The following is a 19563-nucleotide window of genomic DNA, read 5'->3' on the forward strand; positions in this document are numbered from 1 at the left end:
GATGAGTTGTCCATTGATAAGAATGGATTGTTAAAGTCTCTCACTCCTATTGTGTGAGGTGTAATGTGTGCTTTGAGCTTTAGTAGAGTTTCTTTTATGAATGTGGATGCCCTTGCATTTGGAGCATAGATGTTCAGAATTGACAGTTCATCTTAATAGATTTTACTTTTGATGAGTATGAATGTTCCTCCTTGTATTTTTTGATAACTTTAGGTTGAAAGTCAATTTTATTTGATATTAGATTGGCTACTCCAGCTTGTTTCTTGGATCCATTTGCTTGGAAGATTGTTTTCCAGCCTTTTATTCTGAGGTAGTGTCTGTCTTTGTCACTGAGATGGGTTTCTTTTATGTAGAAAAATATTGGGTCCTGTTTACGTATCCAGTCTGTTAGTCTATGTTTTTTTTTTTAATTGGGGGAATTGAGTCCATTGATATTAAGAGGTATAAAGAAAACATAATTGTTGTTTCCTGTTATTTTTGTTGTTAAAGTTGGGATTCTGGTCTTGTGGCTGTCTTATATTAGGTTTGTTGAAAGATTACTTTCTTGCTTTTTCTAGGGTGTAGTTTCCCTCCTTGTGTTGGAATTTTCCCTTTATTATCCTTTGAAGGGCTTGATTCATGGAAAGATATTGTGCAAATTTGGTTTTCTCATGGAATATTTTGGTTTCTCCAACTATGGCAATTGAGAGTTTTGCTGGGTATAGTGGCCTGAGCTGGTATTTTTTTTTTTTTTTTTTTTTTTGTTCTCTTATGGTCTGTATGACATCTGTGTGGATCTTCTGGATTTCATAGTCTCTGGTGGGATGTCTCATGTAATTCTAATAGGTCTGCTATTTTATGTTATTTGACCTTTTCCCTTATTGCTTTTAATATTCTTTCTTTGTTTTGTGCATTTGGTGTTTTGATTATTATGTGAAAGGAGGAATTTCTTTTCTGGTCCAAACTATTTGCAGTTCTGTAGGCTTCTTTTATGTTCATGGGCATCTCTTTCTTTAAGTTAGGGAACTTTTCTTCTATAATTTTGTTGAAGATATTTGCTGGCCCTTTAAGTTGAAAATTTTCATTCTGATCTATACCTATTATCCTTCGGTTTGCTCTTCTCATTGTATCCTGGATTTCCTGGATGTTTTGGGTTAGGATCTTTTTGCATTTTGCATTTTCTTTGTCTGTCAGGTCAATGATCTCTATGGAATCTTCTACACCTGAGATTCTCTCTTCTATATTTTGTATTCTGTTGGTGATGTTTGCATTTATGGCTCCTGATTTCTTTTCTAAGTTTTTTATGTCAAGAGTTGTCTCCCTTCGTGATGTCTTTTTTTTTTTTTTTACATTTTTTTATTACGTATTTTCCTCAATTACATTTCCAATGCTATCCCAAAAGTCCCCCATACCTCCCCCCCCCCCACTTCCCTACCCATCCATTCCCATTTTTTGGCTCTGGCGTTCCCCTGTACTGGGACATATAAAGTTTGTGTGTCCAATGGGCCTCTCTTTCCAGTGATGGCCGATGAGGCCATCTTTTGATACATATGCAGCTAGAGTCAAGAGCTCCAGGGTACTGGTTAGTTCATAATGTTGTTCCACTTATAGGGTTGCAGATCCCTTTAGCTCCTTGGGTACTTTCTCTAGCTCCTCCATGGGGAGCCCTGTGATCCATCCAATAGCTGACTGTGAGCATCCACTTCTGTGTTTGCTAGGCCCTGGCATAGTCTCAGAAGAGACAGCTATATCTGGGTCCTTTCAGCAAAATCTTGTTAGTGTATGCAATGGTGTCAGAGTTTGGAAGGTGATTATGGGGTGGATATGGCAGTCTCTAGATGGTCCATCCTTTTGTCACAGCTCCAAATTTTGTCTCTGTAACTCCTTCCATGGGTGTTTTGTTCCCAATTCTAGGAAGGGGCACAGTGTACACACTTTGGTCTTCATTCTTCTTGAGTTTCATGCGTTTAGCATATTGTATCTTATGTGATTTCTTTATTGTTTCTACTTCCATTTTTAGATCCTGGATAGTTTTTTTCAATTCCTTCATGTTGGTTGTTTTTTTCCTGTAATTCTTTAAGGGATTTTTGTGTTTCCTCTCTAAGGGCTTCTACCTGTTTACCTGTGTTTTCTTGTATTTCTTTAAGGGATTTATTTATGTCCTTCTTAAAATATTCTACCAGCAGCATGAGATATGATTTTTTCATCCAAATTTTGCTGCTTCAGTGTGTTGGATTATCCAGGACTTGCTGTGGTGGGAGTACTGGGTTCTAATGATACCTAATATTCTTGGTTGGTAAGATTCTTGAGTTTGCCTTTCGCCATCTGGTAATCTCTTGTTCTTGCTATCTCTGGCTGGAGCTTGTACCTCCTGTGAGTCTGTAAGCCTGTGTCAGAACTCCTGCGAGACCAGCTGTCTTCTGGCATGAGCAGTGCACAGAGGGCTATGGAACAGCCCCACCTCCTGGGTGCAGATGTATGCCCATAAGATACTCTCCCTCATGCTCTGCCACTTCTGCAGCCTATGTGCTCTTGAGTGTTCTTGCCTTAGAAAGTCACCAGAGAAAAAAATGTGATCTTCCTTGAATCCTGGGGTCAGAGCACGTCCTGGAGGCAAGGTACACAGAGGGCTGTAGTACAATCCCAATCTTCTGGGTGCAGACGTAGGCCTGTAGGACTCTTTCCCAGCTCCTTAGTTCCCAATTACACCTATGAATTTCTTCTCGTTTTTCAAAGGGACTTGTTTGTGGTCATGGCAGCTAATGTTAAGCAAACTAGACAAGCTGTTGACCTGACCGTCTCCACAATTAAAAATATAGAAAGCTTAAACTTTGTGGAAAATTAATGACAATTAAGAATTTTAATTCAAGGCTCAAAGATTACTTGCTTTCTAAAAATTTAGCATGAAAAACAGTATTTTTTTTCATTATGGTCATCTTGCTTTCTGGTCCTTTTCACCTGTCACACTGTTCTGACCTCATACTCAAAGGAGCACAAAAACATACCTGACACGTCTCATATCATTGTATGCTTTCTGTTAATTGGAAAATGCAATGTTCTCCTAGAAGCATAGTTTCTTCTTTTCAAGTGCCCAGGAGGACTGCCTGATTCCAATAAAAGAATCTATATTTGCAAGCATTGCACATGTCACCATTCCATTCATGAACAAGCCCAGGCAGAATTGTTTTTCATTCACTGGAAAAAAAATCCCTGGGCTTGAGCTGACTTGTCTTGTGTGTTTATGGAAACCCACAAGTGGTGCTGCATTGCTGAAGACCAGAATTCTTCCTGCTATTCTTAACAGAACTTAAATATGTCTCTTGGCTGTTCTACAGCTGTTTTGTCTATTAAATAAGACACCAAGTGGCAGCTTTATGCTCCAGATAGTGTCAGAAATAGAGTGTTTTTTAAATGAATAAATGAATGAGTGAATAAAAAAATAAACAATACCTAGATTGAAAGAACAACATTGATTTCACAAGAAATTAACAGCCTCAAAAATTTGTAACTGAAAGTAGCATGGGGTAAGTGACAGAAATATGTCACAATAAAACACACACACACACTCACACACACACACACACACACACCCTTGTTTAGGAGCAGGGATTAATGTCCATATTCTCTTAAAAGTTTTATCATCTTGAGTATTTTATCTTGAGGTCAAATAGTATTAAAAGTCTAGTAATTATTTGAGTTTGAATTCTGATTGAACATATCCTGTAATACTTCTCTGCAATTGCCATAGTCTAAATATTTTGTGAGTCTTATAAACTCCAAAATTTGGCTATAAAAATCACCCTTAACTAAGTTTATTTGATAAACTGCAATGAATGCTTTACTTTTTAGTTTACCAATTGAAACAGATAACTTGAGGCTATATTGAAGTACCAGAGGGGATATTTAGTATATTACAAATAGATGATGTAGAAAATGTGGAGACCTGAGAGACTTGTGTCTTAATGTTCTCTGCCCTTGATTCTGATAACAGCCTTGACTATTGCATGCTTTTCATAAGATCACCCTTTCATAAGATCAGGAGTTGGAGGTAAAAATATATTAGTTCGTTTTTTTCAAAATGACCAAAAGTGAATAGTATATTTCATGTTTAATTTACTACATTGGAAATGTTCTTTTATGCAACCCACAGAAAGAATTTCAACAAATGTATTTTTTGCTGTTGTTCTGCCTATGTTATATACATGAGGCATTAATAGAAGCAACTGTGTACCTCATTTCCTCTACACATTTCATTAATTCTATCAACGTACCTCAACAACAGATTTAGAATCCAAAGAGTAATCCTAAAAATGAAGTAACAGAACAATAATTTTGACAAAAAACTAATACGATATCCAATTTATGTTGTATTTTTTTTTATTTGAAGAATCCAGAAATTTGAGGTAGAAGTATTATGCTTTGATAATCCAAAGCAATAGGTATGCTCTGCTTTCTTCTGTTAGCCTGTGATTACCCCTTCATGGATCTGTATATTCATCTATCTTTCAACTGTTCCTTTGAGAGTAGCTACTGCTCTATCTAATTCTTTTTGCGAGAAAATATTCCTTAGTATACAACAAAAGTAATTTACATGCTTTGTTTTCTTGTTTTAATTTATAAAATTATGCTTTCTTGCTTAGCCTGTCTAATTTTGCTTGACATCATGATTTCTAGTTCCATTCATGTTGTAACAGATGGCAGGATGCTATTCCTTTATTAAGGCTATTTCATTGAAAATATTACTGAAATGAATCCATATTTATTACTCTGCACAAAACTCAAGTCCAAATGGATCAAACACATCAATGTAAAACCAGAAATAATAAATCAAATAGAACAGACCGTGGGAAATGGCCTTTAACTCATTGGTACAGGAGAAAACTTCCTGAACAGAACACCAGTGGCCCAAGCAATAAGGTGAAGAAATAATAAATGGGACCTCATGAAACTGAAGAGCTTCTGTAAGTCAAAGGACACCATCTTTAGGACAAAATGACAGTCTACAGATTGGGAAAAGATCCCTACATTGAACAATTGGGTTGTTTGGTTAATATCCAAAATATTAGGAAATTAGACACTAGCAACCCAATTAAGAATGGGGTACAAAACAAAACAAAGAATTCTTAACACAGGAATCTCGTATGGCCAAGAAGCACTCAATGAAATGTTCAATATCTTAAGTCATCATTGTTAGCATTCTAAGCTCTGCCCCATAGTTACCAGGCAACAGCCAGGTGTGCCTGACTCAATATAAAAGGAGTTGCTTGCCCCCTCAGCTTTGTCTAGCAAATGCTCTAGCATTCCTGCTCCTGCTCTCTCCCTTTCCCTCTCCCAACTCTCTCCACATGTTCATGGCTAGCCTCTACTTTCTCTTCTCTTCTCTTCTCTTCTCTTCTCTTCTCTTCTCTTCTTCTCTTCTCTTCTCTTCTCTTTCCCCTTCCCTCTCCTCCCCTCCCCTCCCCTCCTCTCTTTCTTCTCTCTCTCTCTCTCTCTCTCTCTCTCTCTCTGTCTCTCTCTCTGTCTCTCTCTGTCTCTCTCTGTCTCTCTCTCTGTCTCTCTCTCTCTCTGTGTCTCTCTGTCTCTCTCTCTTTCTCTCTCCCCCTCTCCCCTCTCACTGCAAATCAGGATGTAGCTCTCAGGTAGTGTTCAGTACCATACTGGTTCCCATGCTCCTCACCATAATGACAGTGACTGGCCCTATGAAAGTGTAAGGAAACCTTCAATTAAATAATTTTATGAGTTCCCATGGTCACAACAACAGAACATTCTGGTGAAGTCTCTAGACTAAGGTGCATGTAAATTTAGTTATTATGTCAGATGACAATGGTGACACTTGATCAGTTTGTATGCCATTTGTATCTGTCCCATAGTTTTCAGCTGTATGATTTGATTTTGACTGTACATTTAGCCAAACAACTTCCTCTCTTTGTATGAAGTTTACTTCTCATTGCAGCATGCCTTAGTAACTTAAACTGACTATATCTCCTTAAAAACTTAAAATCTCTAAACTTGTTCTCATCAATACCATTACTTAAATCAGTTTTCTGATAGAAAATAATTTAGTCAAGAGGAGTAAAATGAAGTCCTCAGAGGTACAATAATCACACACATCAATTAAGGAAACTTAAAAGGATGATTGTGGTGAAATTCTGATTTATTTCACTTTTAGCATAACTGTTACGGATTAAAAGATATTCCAGGGAAAATCATTGAAGCAGCTGTCAGAAAAGGGGATGTACAGAGTACGGTTAACTCGGTATGCATATATGCATTAAACTCACTCTCTCCCTCATGACTATGCACGTGGCACCATAGAGACTTCATAGACAGTGTAAAGCCTCCTGTGCCACAAGACACAAGAAGTAGATTCATATACTAAGAGAAAAGTCAGTCTATATCCTCATTAGCCCCAATTTCCAATGTTCTTTATCTAAATGAATAGTGAAGCAATAGTTAAAAGAACAATGCTGTGCACAGTCACGATGTAGCTGGCTCACCGTTACAAATGTTAGCAAAGGTTACAAATTATTTCTAACCCTACCTTAGTGTTTCTAATGCCCCACTCTTCTTTCTGTCATTCATATCATGTACCTTTTTCATAGGTTATTCTTGTTTTCTGAATAGCATATTGTTTATTTGCCTTGGAAAATAGAGAGCCAGAGCCATTTGTTTACTTTATATGCATTTGGCATGATGGTTTTGGAACAGAAGGAAAGCAAGAGTGCTTTGAACATTAACACTAAAACATTAAGAAATTCCAAAGAGCAAAATAGGACTTTCTGGAAAAAAAAAAAACGCACTTGATTGGTGGTAATATGGATAGAAAGTCTTTTTGGAAAAGTCAACCCCATTATTACCTTTTGTAAAATGTATTTTTAAAGCTTGTGTACAAGCATATATTGTTTGTTAAGCATACCCACTTTCATATGCCCTGACCTGCTATTCTGTCCATCATCAATCCCCTTTCTTCCTTAATCAATTTTACTTATATGTTCATATCATAATATCTGCATGATTTCATGTATCTACATAAAATCTAAGAAACACAAGTAAGAGAAAGTGTATAATATATTGCTTTCAGTGATTGGCTTTATTCTTTTAATACTAGTATCTTAAGGTGCATACAATTACATGTTGATTTTCTTTATTTCTCAGAAATTATTTTGTCTTTTAGGTAATATTTACACACATGGAGGTATATCCATTTATTTAACAAATTCAAATCGTGCAACTTAATTGCATCTAGTAAACACCCAAACAAAATTCATTCATGGAACTAAAATTGCTTACTCAATTTTCAAATCCTAAATATTGTTGAGAATCAAATATATTTTAAGTATGGTTGTATATAGAGTATATGGTAAATGTAAGTATAGGTGGATAGAGCAATTTGTTCATCAAAAACATCATGTCACACAGAATCAGAAAATGCACCATCAATATGGTTACATTATTATGATGAAAAGAGATTACTACTAAATGTGTTAATTTTAGTGATAATCTAATGGTCTTCTAATGGTCACAAAGCCAGAGACATACTGTTACATGTCTCACAGTGGCATTGTATTTCCTTTACATAATGGAAAAGTAAATTAATTTAATGAAATTATCTTTTAATCTTCTATTTTTTATTTATAGAATGATTACCTGCATCTTGGAATATGACAAAGACTGGGATGTGACATTCCTTCCTTCCTTCCTTTCCATTATTTACATTCCAGCCATTGTCCCCCTTCCTAGTCTCCCCTCCCATAGTTCCTCATATTATTCCACCTCCCTCTTGTATTGGAATATGACAAAGACACAGGCCCAAGAACTTGAACTATTTTAATAAATGAAAGTTTCCATTTAAGTTTTCTTTCATATACTTGTTATAGAACTGAAATTTCCCCTAGTTAAGTCCTAACAGAATACACTAGGGGGCGGCCAAGCATTATTTACATCTTTTCCCTTCAGCATATGCATAATGTATGATAACCATCTGATTTTTTAAGGATTTATATTTTTATAATTCGATTAAGTACAAACAAATTGCAGAAATATTTCTAAATCCCACATTTTACTTCATATTTCATGAAGCATTTTAATACTTTTAAAATCTGAGTAAAGTTCAAATGTAAATTATGGAGTTTTCTCCAGAAAAGCAGAAACAATAAGACAAACGTTTTTGGGTAAAATGTATTATACAGAATTGGTTTTACAATATAGAATCTGCTCTCTGTAAACTAGAGATCTCCTGGGAACACCACTGATGGAATTCCTATAAAGTAGGAGCACAGAGAGCAGAAGAATGCTCCAGCCCAGCAATGAGGCGCAGGAGAAGAGTGGTGGGTTCTTCCTCTTTTATTTGTTGTTATTGATTTAGTGACCCCTTTGAACTTAGTGATGAAGAAGATGATGGTGATGATAACTGTGATGTTGATCACTCAGGTTGTGAGGAATCTGATTTTCAGAGATAGTGTTTGTCCTGGCATTTTTTCCTCCCTCCCTCCCTCCCTCCCTCCCTCCCTCCCTCCCTTCCTTCCTTCCTTCCTTTCCATTATTTACATTCCAGCCATTGTCCCCCTTCCTAGTGTCCCCTCCCATAGTTCCTCATATTATTCCACCTCCCTCTTGTATTTAAGAGGGTTACCCCCCCCCCAGGCCTCCTCCTTCTCTGGGGCCTCAAGTCTCTCTAGAATTAAGCACATCTTCTCCCACTGAGGCAAGACCAGCCTTCTGCTATATATATGCCAGGGACCTCTGACCAGCACAGTATGCTCCTGTTTGGTGGCTCAGTCTCTGGGAGTTCCCTGGGGTCCAGGCTAGTTGACACTTCTGGTCTTCATATGGGGTTTATTTCCCCTTCAACTTCTTCAATCCTTCCCCAAATTCAACCATAAATGTCCTTGACTTCAGTCCAGGTTGGGTGTAGGTGTCTGCATGTGTCTCAGTCAGCTGTGGGTTTGGCTTCTCAGAGGACAGCCATGCCAGGCTCTCCCATATGTAAGCACATCATACCATAGTAGTGTCAGGTCTTGGTGTCCTTCCATGAGATGGATCTCAAGTTGGATGGGTCATTGAAAAGCCTTTCTTTCCATCTCTTCCCCGTTTTTGTCCCTGCAGTTCTTTTAGACAGGAACAACTCTGGACCAGGAATTTTGACTTTGGGATGGCAATCCCATACTTGAGGCCCCACTTTCCTCCCCTGCCTCTCAGGCTGCTTATTTCCATCCATTCTTCCGTTTCTATTTTATGGGCTAATTTGAGGAGGATTGATATTCACTCTTCTTTAAAAGTTTAGTAGAATTCTACACTAAAATGATCTGGCTTTAGGCTTTATTTCTATTTTGGGGTGGTGGTAGAGAGGACAGGCTTCTATTCCACTAGGGGCTATATGTATGTTTATATACCTTATCTGATTTTGATTTAACTTTTGTAAGTGGTACGTATTGAAAAATTACCCACTTCTTTTTGTTTTCCTCATTTGTTGGAATACAGGTTTTTATAAGTATGCCCTTATGATTCTTTTGATTTCTTTGGTGTCTATTGTTACACTTCTTTTTTTTTTATTACTAATTTCACTAATTTGGAAATTTTCTCTCTTTTTTAAATTAAATTTGGCAAAGGTTTGTCAATTGTATTCATTTCCTTAAAGAACCAACTTTGGTTTACTTTAAAATTTTATTGAGAGAGTGATATATATGAGGATTTAGAGAGAGGAAAGGGAAGGGAGAACTGTTTTAATTATATTATAATCTTAAAAAGTAGTAGAAAATCATTGAATTAAGTAAATTTTTCAAGTAATTGAGACTCTATTCATTTTCTGTAGCACGATTTGAAGAATCGAGTTTTATGATGTTTTCTAAATAACAAATCAAAAAGTGTACATATCAGAAAGTACATAAGAAAGATAATGATATTGCATTACATATTAGGATATTTGCAGGTAAACTTATTTACATTTCACAACATAGAACTTAAAGCAGGAGCATTCAAAACAAAAATAATTACCTAAAATTAATCCTCACAGCTACAACATTACCAATGAAAGCTAGTTAGAACTGTAAACTGTAGCTTTGTTTTACTTTTTAAAAATAAAAGCCATTTCATTTGCGTAACAAAAAAGTAAAGAGAGATATTAGAACTAGTGGTTAAAGGCTTAAACAGGGATGGGGCAAGTGTGACCACAAATGTAGTATTTACAGGGTTGAATAACCAAAACTAAGGATGTATTAAAATTTTTTCTTATGTATCAAGCCAGTAAAAACACTCAATATTTCAGCAGGAAGCACTGATTTGGACTTGATATGTTAAAAATAAATAAACCTCTTTCTTCCTGTATGCAGAAGAGTGAAAATTGGACCATATTTATCTCTCTGCACAAAGCTTAAGTCCAAGTGGATCAAGGACCTCAACATAAAACTGGATACACTAAATATAACAGAAGAGAAATAGCCTTGAAGGCATTGGCAAAGAAGAGAATTTCTTGTCAGAGCATCAATGGTTCAGTGGTAGGGGCATGGATGGAATCTCTAGGAAGTCACAGTGACCTGGGTTGGGGAAGGCTTCCAGGAGTCAATGCAGGTGACCTTAGCCAAGATGCCTAACTATGGGGACATGGATTCTGAACAGGCCAGGCAGAATGATAAGGACACCAACGAAACCACAGAACCTTTGACCCAAAATTTGTGTTGTCTAAAAGCAATGCATGATAGAGATAAAGCAGAGAATGAAGGAATGGCCAACCACTAACTGCCCCACCTTGAGACCTATCTAATGGGCAAGCACCAATCCCTGATGCTATTAATAATACTTTCTTATGCTTGCAAACAGGAGCCTAGCATAACTGTCTTCTGAGAGGCTCTACACAGCATCTGACTGAAACAGATACAGAGACCTACAGCCAAACACTGAATGGAGGTTGAGGAACATCATGGCAGGGTTGAAGGAAGGATGGAAGGACCTGAAGGGGATTGGAATTCCATAGGAAGACTAACAGAGTCAACTAACCTGGGAACTCTCAGAGACTGATCCACCAACCAAAAAGCATACATGGACTGGACTGAGTTCCTCAGCCATCCAACTCCATTTCCATGGCTTCCTTGTCTAGCTCCAGTGGGAGAGGGTATGCAAGGGTAGGGGATAACCATGGAGGACCTACCCTTTCAGAAGAAAAGGAGAGAGGTTGGGGGAGTGACTCTGTGAGGGGCACTAGAAGAGGGTAGAATTTGGGATGTAAACAAATAAATAAATGAATTAAAAAATTCATTTTTTTGAAAAAACAAATGTAACATAAGCCAAAAAAGAGGAAAGGCATAAAGGAGGGAAGGAGGTTGTCCTGAGAAGTAAGAAGGGTGTGTGTGGATGACAGATATGGTCAGTCTATATACATATATCTGTATAGATATAAACTATCAAAATAAATAGTTAAGTCATGATTAAAAGATACAGATTAAAACTATTATAATCTAAATCTTTTGTTTGAGTATTTATTCTATAAACTTTTCCTATCAACTTGGCAAGATGTGTTTGTTCAAAGCTCTCTCCCTCCCCGCAACCTCTGCTCCTGAAACATCTACTGAAATAGTCTCTCATTCTTTCCTGGTAAGTCATTACATTCCTAGCTGAGCCTTGTTGATTCTGGCTGCCAAAGGATTTTTGAGTAGAGTTCAAATAGTATAACATTAACATTTTCTGTTTTCAGATTGCAAAAGAGTAATCATGCTTGAATCTAGACTTGGGTATAAAGAATGCTTACCCGGAGTCTTAATATTAGCAACTTGAAGCACTTTGTCTCTTATTCCTAAAATATCTTAATCCTTCTAATATACCAAGAAATTCAAATTGAATTCAAGTTTCCTTTCAAATTAAAAAAAATATTTATCACATACATGTGAACATAAGAAAAACCGAATTGGAAAGCAACATGCTATACTTATGTTAGAGCATGTGCTTATTTTCTTTATACAGAGTGAAGCTGTTCTAAGCACTTCATGGTTCTTTACAAAAAACAGGAGGAAATAACAAAATTACTTTCACTTTCTAACTGAGTAATGGAGTTCTTACAAATGCCACCTTGTGAGCTGGAATGCCTTACTGGAAAAAAAAAAAAAAAAAAAAAAAAAAGCTTAAAGGTGTTTTTATCTATAAAGGACCTGAATTTAGTTTCCAGCATCCATACATGGCGGCTCACAACTGCTAAATTCAGTTCCAGAGAATATAACACTATCCTTCATCCAGCCTCCATAGGTACCTGTATGCCTGTGGTTGACACAGAGACACAAAGACACACACACAATGATATTTTGATATTTTGGTAATAACAAGTGGACATTAGTTGAGTAAGAGCTCTGTGCTAGGTGTGTTGCATGAATTATGATGTACAGTATCAAAGCCATTTTACGGAGCTATCTTAAGAGATTGAAATTCTTTTGAGATTCTCTCCTTTTGAGAGTTGAGATAATTGTGTTCATGTATATAATTTCTTCACTGGGACAAACAATTATCTTTTGACAAAGTCAAGATTCAATGTTCAGTATATTGACTAGAAGAAGTACATTATGTCTGAAATATAACGCATTGGCTTGTTTAGATGCAAAAGCCTGCGAGGTAGGCTGAAGGCTGGGAAAACTGACAGAGTACAGTGCTCCTTTCTTTGTTTCAACTACTCTTTCTCTTGAATTTGACAAATAATTCATTTTGTTTGTAAACAAAATATCTCTTTTTATAGTTGCTTGCTGTTTTTGAAAATGTCAATTGATAAGTTAATTTGTATGTTACAAAATTTCATAATAAAATTCAGACCCTTGAGAGTTACACGTATATCCCTAAAATTATGCTACAAAATTGAGCCACTTTTAATTTGTGATTACTTATATATTTTACTAGAATTTTACAAACTAAACATCAGGATGATTTCTTCCCAACCTGTGTGATCATCTTCATCACTATCCTCTTTGTCTTCTCCTTATCTTCATCTACCTTCTCTACCTTCTTCTCTTCCTCCTTTTCCTTCTTCTTCACTAAGTTCAAAAGGGACAGATAATATTTAACTGCATACCAATCACTTTTCTAAAAATTAGTCTGTGGGTTATTGCAGTTTATCATATTTGAAGAATTATACAATTTTTAAAATACTAAGAATTGCTAGGACTCACTGTTTTCACAGTTACATTTTTTTTTATAAATTGTTGTTAATTCATAAAATATATATAATAGAGTAGAGTGATGATTCTGGAATTTTGCTTTCTTTAAAAATTATTATTAGAAAGTATTTTTGTTTTAATCCCAGGTATGGGGGATATAGTAAAACTGTTTCAGATTGTCCACTACAGCTGACTATGATTAGCCTCCTGCTCCAGCAGAGGCATGATTTTGCAAGCTGCAGATACTTTCTGTGATTGTGTGATGTTAGAAATTCTGGGAACTTTTTAGAAGGTACATAAATGCTTCAAGAGGCAGGATCAGTGGTTGTTGTTGGTTCAGGAGATGTTGGTTGCAGTTTGTTAGTACTCTAACTCAAAGAAGAAACAGAAAGAAATTTGATTTCAGGATCTCTCTTCTTCTACCTCCTCCTCCTCTTCTTCCTCCTTCTCCTCCTCTTCCTTCTTCTTCTTCGTCTATCTAGTGTTAGGGTGGGAACCAGGAGGGATAATTGGTGGGAAAAAGAAGAACCTCACTATGTTAAGAAGTGCCAGGTCACTTCCCTGTCAGCTTCCTTACCTGGGATGGATCAGCAGGCCCAATACCTTCCCATACCCTACACATACCCTACAGTCTGCATGCCTCCCAGGAGATCCACAGTAACCAGGGACACAGCCTGCTTGCCTCCCAGGAGGTTTGAAGTAACCAGAAACACAGGCAGCCTTTTCTAACCAGAGTCATAGGAGGCTCACCCTAACCAGAGACAGCACTACCTGCCTCCCAGAAGACTGGCTCTAACCCCTGTCACAGAGTTCTATCTGCTTCCAAGGAGGCCAGCTCAAATCAGAGACACCCAATCCAGTTGACATCAGAAATAACCAGATGGCGAGAGGCAAGTGTAAGATCATAAGGTACAGAAACCAATGCAATTTGGCACCATCATTATCCAGTTCTCCCACGACAGCAAGCCCTGGATACCGTAATATGACAGAAAATAAAACAAAGACCTAAAATTCCATCTCATGAAGATGATAAAGACCTTTAAGTGGACTATACATAACTCCCTCAAAAAATTACAAGAAAAGTCAGGCAAACAGATAGAAGCCCTTTAAGAGGAAACAAAGAAATACAGGAAAGTACAGTCAAGCAGATGAAGTAATTGAACAAAACAGCCCAAGAACTAAAATTGTAAATAGAAACAATAAAAAAAAATACAAATAGAGACAACCCTGGAGATGAACAACTTAGGAAAGAGGTCAGAAGCTACAGAGACAAGCATCAACTATAAAATAAAAGAAATAAAAGAGAGAATCTCAGGTATAGAAGATACCATAGAAAATATTGACAGATTGGTCAAAGAAAATACAAAATGTAAAAAGCTCCTAACCCCAAATATCCAGGAAATTCAGGACACCATGAAAAGATCAAACCTAAGAATAATAGGAATAGAAGATGGTGAAGAATCCCAGCTCAAAGGGCAAGAAACCATCTTCAACAAAATCGTAGAAGGAAACTTCCCAAACCTAAAGAAAGAAGTTGCTATAAATGTACAAAAAGCCTATACCACATCTAACAGATTGGACAAGGAAAGAAAATCCTCTCTTATGTAATAAAACACTAAATGCACAGAACAAAGAAAGAATATTAAAAACTGTAAGAAAAAAAATGGCAAGTAGTATATGAATGTAAACCTATCAGAATTACACTAGACTTCTCAACAGAGACTCTAAAAGCCATAAGATCCTGGGCAGATGCCATACAGATCCTGACAGAACAAAAATGCCAGCCCAGGATACTATACCCAACAAAACTCTCAATCACCATAGGTGGAGAAACCAAAATATTCCATGAGAAAATCAAATTTAAGCAGTAACTTCCCACTAATCCAGCCATACAGAGGATACTGAAAGGAAATCTACAACACTAGGAGGGTAACTACACCCAGGAAAATACAACAAATTACATATTTCACCATGAACCCAAAAGAAGACAATCACACACCACCAACAACAAAAATAACCAGAACTATCATGTCTTTGATATCTTTCAACTTCAGTGGACTCAATTCCCCAATAAAAAGACAAAGGGTAAGAAACTGGATACACAAACAGGATTCATCATTCTGCTGCATGCAAGAAACACACCTTAGCGACAAAGACAGATTCTACCTGAGCTTAAAAGGCTGGAAAAAAAGCTTTCCAAGTAAATGGTCTCAAGAAAGAAGCTAGAGTTGTCATTCTAATATCTGATAAAATAGATTTTTCAACCAAAAGTTATCAAATGAGATGGAGAATTAAACTTCTATTCATCAAAGAAAAAATCCACCCAGAAGAATTCTCAGGTCTGAACATCTTTGTCGAAAGTGTGAGGGCACCCTCCTTTTTATAAAAATTTTACTAAAGCACAAACATACATTCAACCTCAACTCAATACCCCACTCTCACTAACAGGCAGGTCATTGAAACAGAACACTGATGCAAAAATACTCAATAAAATTTTCGCAAGCCAAATCCAAGAACACATCAAAAACATCATTCAGTACTATCAAGTAGGCTTCATCCCAGGAATACAGGGATGGTTCAATATACAAAAGAGTAGGCAATCTTGTCTTTCCCTGATTTTAGTGGGATTACTTCTAGTTTCCCTCCATTTAATTTGATGTTGGCTGTTGGTTTGATATATATTGCTTTTATTATGTTTGAATATGTGCCATGAATTTCTGATCTTTCCAAGAGTTTTAACATGAAGTTGTGTCATATTGTGTTCTATTATTGCAATGACTTATTGGTCTGGTATGTGGTCTCTGGCTTCTGCTACACTATCAATACTGGATCCTCACTCAGGATCCTACAAGATATCCTGTTGTTGCCCTGAGTCATAGTAAGCCTTTGGTTTTGCATCTGTATGACTGCCACTTCCAAGCACTCTGGCAGTTCATCACTGGGGTAGATGTTGGGGTGGTCAACATATGGGCCTGGATCTGGGCCTTAGAGTTATCTGATTTGGTCAGCCCTCCAGCTCTCCTTTTGACTATTGGGTCAGCTAACCAGCATCCCCTGTTATCATGACCAGCTCTATCTTGCTGCCCAAGTGAGCTACAGGGTGACTCTCCCGAGTGTTGCAGTCTGTGAGGGACATGGTCAGTTCTCCCACTCTCTTTACCCAGGGGCCAGATCTCCTACCTGCCATAGATGGTAAGAGATGAAGGAGGGGAGGAGGGTATCTCTACTTCCTCTGCACAACAACCCAACAGACAAGAGGCAGTGCCAGCTCTCCTACACTTGTGCCCTTAGGGCTAGCTCACTCACAACCCCCACAACCCCCAGCTATACTGTGCTGCTCAGGTGAGGTATAGGGACTGCTCTTTTGAGTGCTGCAGCAGATAAGGAGCAAGGCCAGTTTTCCTGCTTTCATGATCCCAGGACCCACTATCACAGGATGCTTTGGTGAAGGATTGGGCCAGTTCTGTACAGCCTTCAAACATCAACCTTTCTCTGGGCAGCAGCCCAGAACAGGGGCATCCTTCACTTTGCCTTTGGAGGTAACAGAGTTCTGTTACTGTATGGCTATGGACCCAGACATGGCCTTCTGTAACAATGCGGGACTACATCACCATGGTCCCAGATGACATCACAGGCTACTCACATCAGGATGTTCCTCACTCCAGTTCTGCCTCTCCTCGTGTGCCCATACCCTTCTGTTTCTCTTTGTCTTCCAATTCTCTACCGCTTACTTGCTCCTCTTACTAGCACCTAGGGTCTCTGAATGTCTGGGGTTGTCTCAGGAGTACAATGCCCTGTTCATGCGTTATGGTGCTAGTCAGGGGTCCTGTCAGGCATGGCCTATCCCCTTAGGCCTGCATAGCCCTCCACTGGCAATCATCTCAGGATACCTCTCTGCCCAGACCCCATGGCACCATTCTGATGGTCATCTCAGCCCTGGACACTGTATGCTTCCCCATCCCCCCACCCCTGCCCCCGACAGGCCCCTCATGCCAGACTGGTAGCTTTTCTGACAGGCCTTTTTCCAGAAATGTGAGGTAAATTATTCATGGGTCAGAACACTGAACTAGACATAGCTTCTCTCCTCTCTGCCATCTACTGGCAGACATGTGATATAGCAGCCACACCTGTAAGGCTTCTAGATGGCAGGGCCTCTTAAGGTACTTTTGTTATTGTTGCTATTTTTATTATTGTTATTGATGTTACTGTAGATTTTATGGCTAATAAGGCTTGTGTCCATCATCCTAATATTTGTCTAAACTTGCAATATGCAAAGTAAATGTCTTCTTTATTTTGATAATTCTTTTTGTGTTCTTTTTATTTTTTTGGGCATTCTTATGAAAGCTGTCCTCAACCTCATCTGATTTTGTCTTAGAAGCATGGCCAGGGGACTGGTGGTGGCGGGGCTCTCTACACCAATATAGGGTAACTAGGTTGGTTGCCTGCATGGAGGTCCCAGAAACTCAGAAGTCAGGGAAGCCCAGAGCAGAACAAGGAAAGGACTCATGAGATAATTGCAGAATGGAAGTTTCTTATACTATTCTGTACCAGACTCGGACTCTACGGTCTTCACACCCACTGTGAGCGTCTTCTCACAGATAAGACCTCTTGGCGTTTGCTTGTTTAAACAAAATCAGAGAGTTACTGACATATTTAAGTGTATACAGAATTAAGACAACTTTTGAATTAAACTGCTCAACAAGAAAACAGTGTAAGACTTGTTACGAACAAAATATATTGATAACTTAGTAATGGACACCCCAGAATCAGTAAACAATATGATTGGTTTATTCTTGCTAAGTAAAATTTTCGAAGAGTTTTAGTAAGGGTAAAATGTGTTAGACTGTGAAGCAAAACCGTTTGAGTGGTTGGATTCCATTTTGACTCTGACAGAAAGACACCTTTGTGCCTTGATAGGTTAGCTTCCCAGTTTAAAGCGCTCAGTACAGTACAGCCTTGATGAGATGCAGAACTGCAGTTGAGGGCAAGCATAGTGCTGGCCAGGGAAAGATTGTGCAACGGGGAAGTTTCATTTCTAATTTCGGGCCTAACTTTTTATAGTTAGAAAACTGTTTCAGAAGTTTGGCGCAATCTCAGTTCCACAGTCCCATACAGAAAATATGACTTACCTAGGAAACAATGTCTTAGCCCATAGAGCTGTGTCTGAAGAACAAGGCTAGAGGATGTTGCTTGATTTAAAAGGGCAGTGAACACGGGATGGTGCTGGACCAAGGCCCCCTTATCTTGTTACAAGAGCTCAGAGGGACCTGTTAAAAAGACATTCTCTTACTGACTGGAGATGAGGAGCTCCGAGATGCGGAGGCATTCTAAGCTGGAAAACAAGGTGTGAGCCTAAATGTGGCTGAAGTGGAACAAAGGCGTGTAAGGATCTCGGATTGCCAACAAAAGTAGCTGCGGTTTCCAGGGAGGGTGGTTGGAAAAACCTTGGTGGAAGGAGAGTCCCTCGGGAGGTGGCAGAAGGCGCAGCCCCGCCCTTAGTAGCTCCGCCCCTGTCACCCCGCCCCCACCCGCGCGGACCAATAGGAGGCCGGGATGTTAGAGTGTGGGAGGTGCGGCCGTGTTGCTACAGCAGGAACTGGGCGGCGGCGGGTGCTGCCTGCGGAGCCTGAGGCGGCGCGTCATGGACGGACTGGAAGGTGAGACGCGAGGGGGATGCGACCGCGGGGCTCCAGCGGGCCCGAGCGACCGGGGCCTGGAGTCTGGGGGCAAGTGCGGCCGGCCGGCCGGCTCTGCAGCGAGGTCCCCGCGCTCGCCGACACCCGGGGCGGAGCTGGCGGCCCCTTACGGGAGCGGTGGCCGCGGGCTGCCCGCCGGGCACGGTGCTCGACTTCACCGCGGGGTTGGAGCCCCCGCGTCCTCACTTCTGCAAGGCCTAACTACCATGTCGGGTCCTTTCTGGACCCCTGAGTTTCCTGTGGGCACTAGGTGTCTCTGGTCGAGTCTTATCTTTGCAAAGTGTATTCTTGGTTAAGGTTCGCGACGCCCGGGTCGCCAGCTCTTGCTGACCCCTCAGGACCTGCCCTGCCTCCAGCGAGCTCTGGACACACACCTTGGACAGTCGTAGGTCCATTCCTTCCATTTCTACCGCACCTTGCTCGGAGAGATGCCGGAGCATCTCCCAAGGAAGTGTCCCTGGCGAGCTCTACAGCAGGGACAATAGCTTCAACATTAATGGTTTATTCACGAGGACGGTCTAGGGAAAAGCCAGCTTTGCTTCCTTATCTTCACTTTATCCTGGTGCCTTAGCCATGGCTTCAGATTTTGTTTTGTTCCCAGTTCTTTCCCTTTCTTCATCCATTTTAATCCCGCGCTAGGACAACATTTCACTTAAAAAACAAAGGAAGGAAGAAAAAAAAAATCTTAACAGTGGTGACAACAGTTTCAGGATTTAAAAAGACTAGGGATCTTTCTGATATACAAGCTTTCAGAAAATTTG

General features: G+C 39.1%; 1 protein-coding gene and 1 pseudogene across 2 annotated transcripts in view; one reads left to right on the plus strand and one right to left on the minus strand.

Annotated features, from left to right (window-relative positions):
- Positions 1–17135: 17135 nt before the first annotated feature.
- On the minus strand, positions 17136–17256 carry Gm23592 (annotated as a pseudogene).
- A 1394-nt stretch (positions 17257–18650) lies between these two features.
- The window catches only part of Zc2hc1a (zinc finger, C2HC-type containing 1A), a 50434-nt gene continuing 49521 nt past the window's right edge, over positions 18651–19563 (plus strand). Inside the window, exon 1 of one of the 2 annotated variants that reach the window (XM_006530086.1) lies at positions 18651–18763. In XM_006530086.1, coding sequence (XP_006530149.1) covers positions 18748–18763 — 16 coding nt within the window. In that variant the 5' untranslated portion in view covers positions 18651–18747. The remainder of the gene's footprint in view (positions 18764–19563) is intronic. The other variant, NM_173181.3, reaches the window with a different exon arrangement.

This window comes from Mus musculus, chromosome 3 (assembly GCF_000001635.26).
Source record: "Mus musculus strain C57BL/6J chromosome 3, GRCm38.p6 C57BL/6J".
Taxonomy (NCBI): domain Eukaryota; kingdom Metazoa; phylum Chordata; class Mammalia; order Rodentia; family Muridae; genus Mus; species Mus musculus.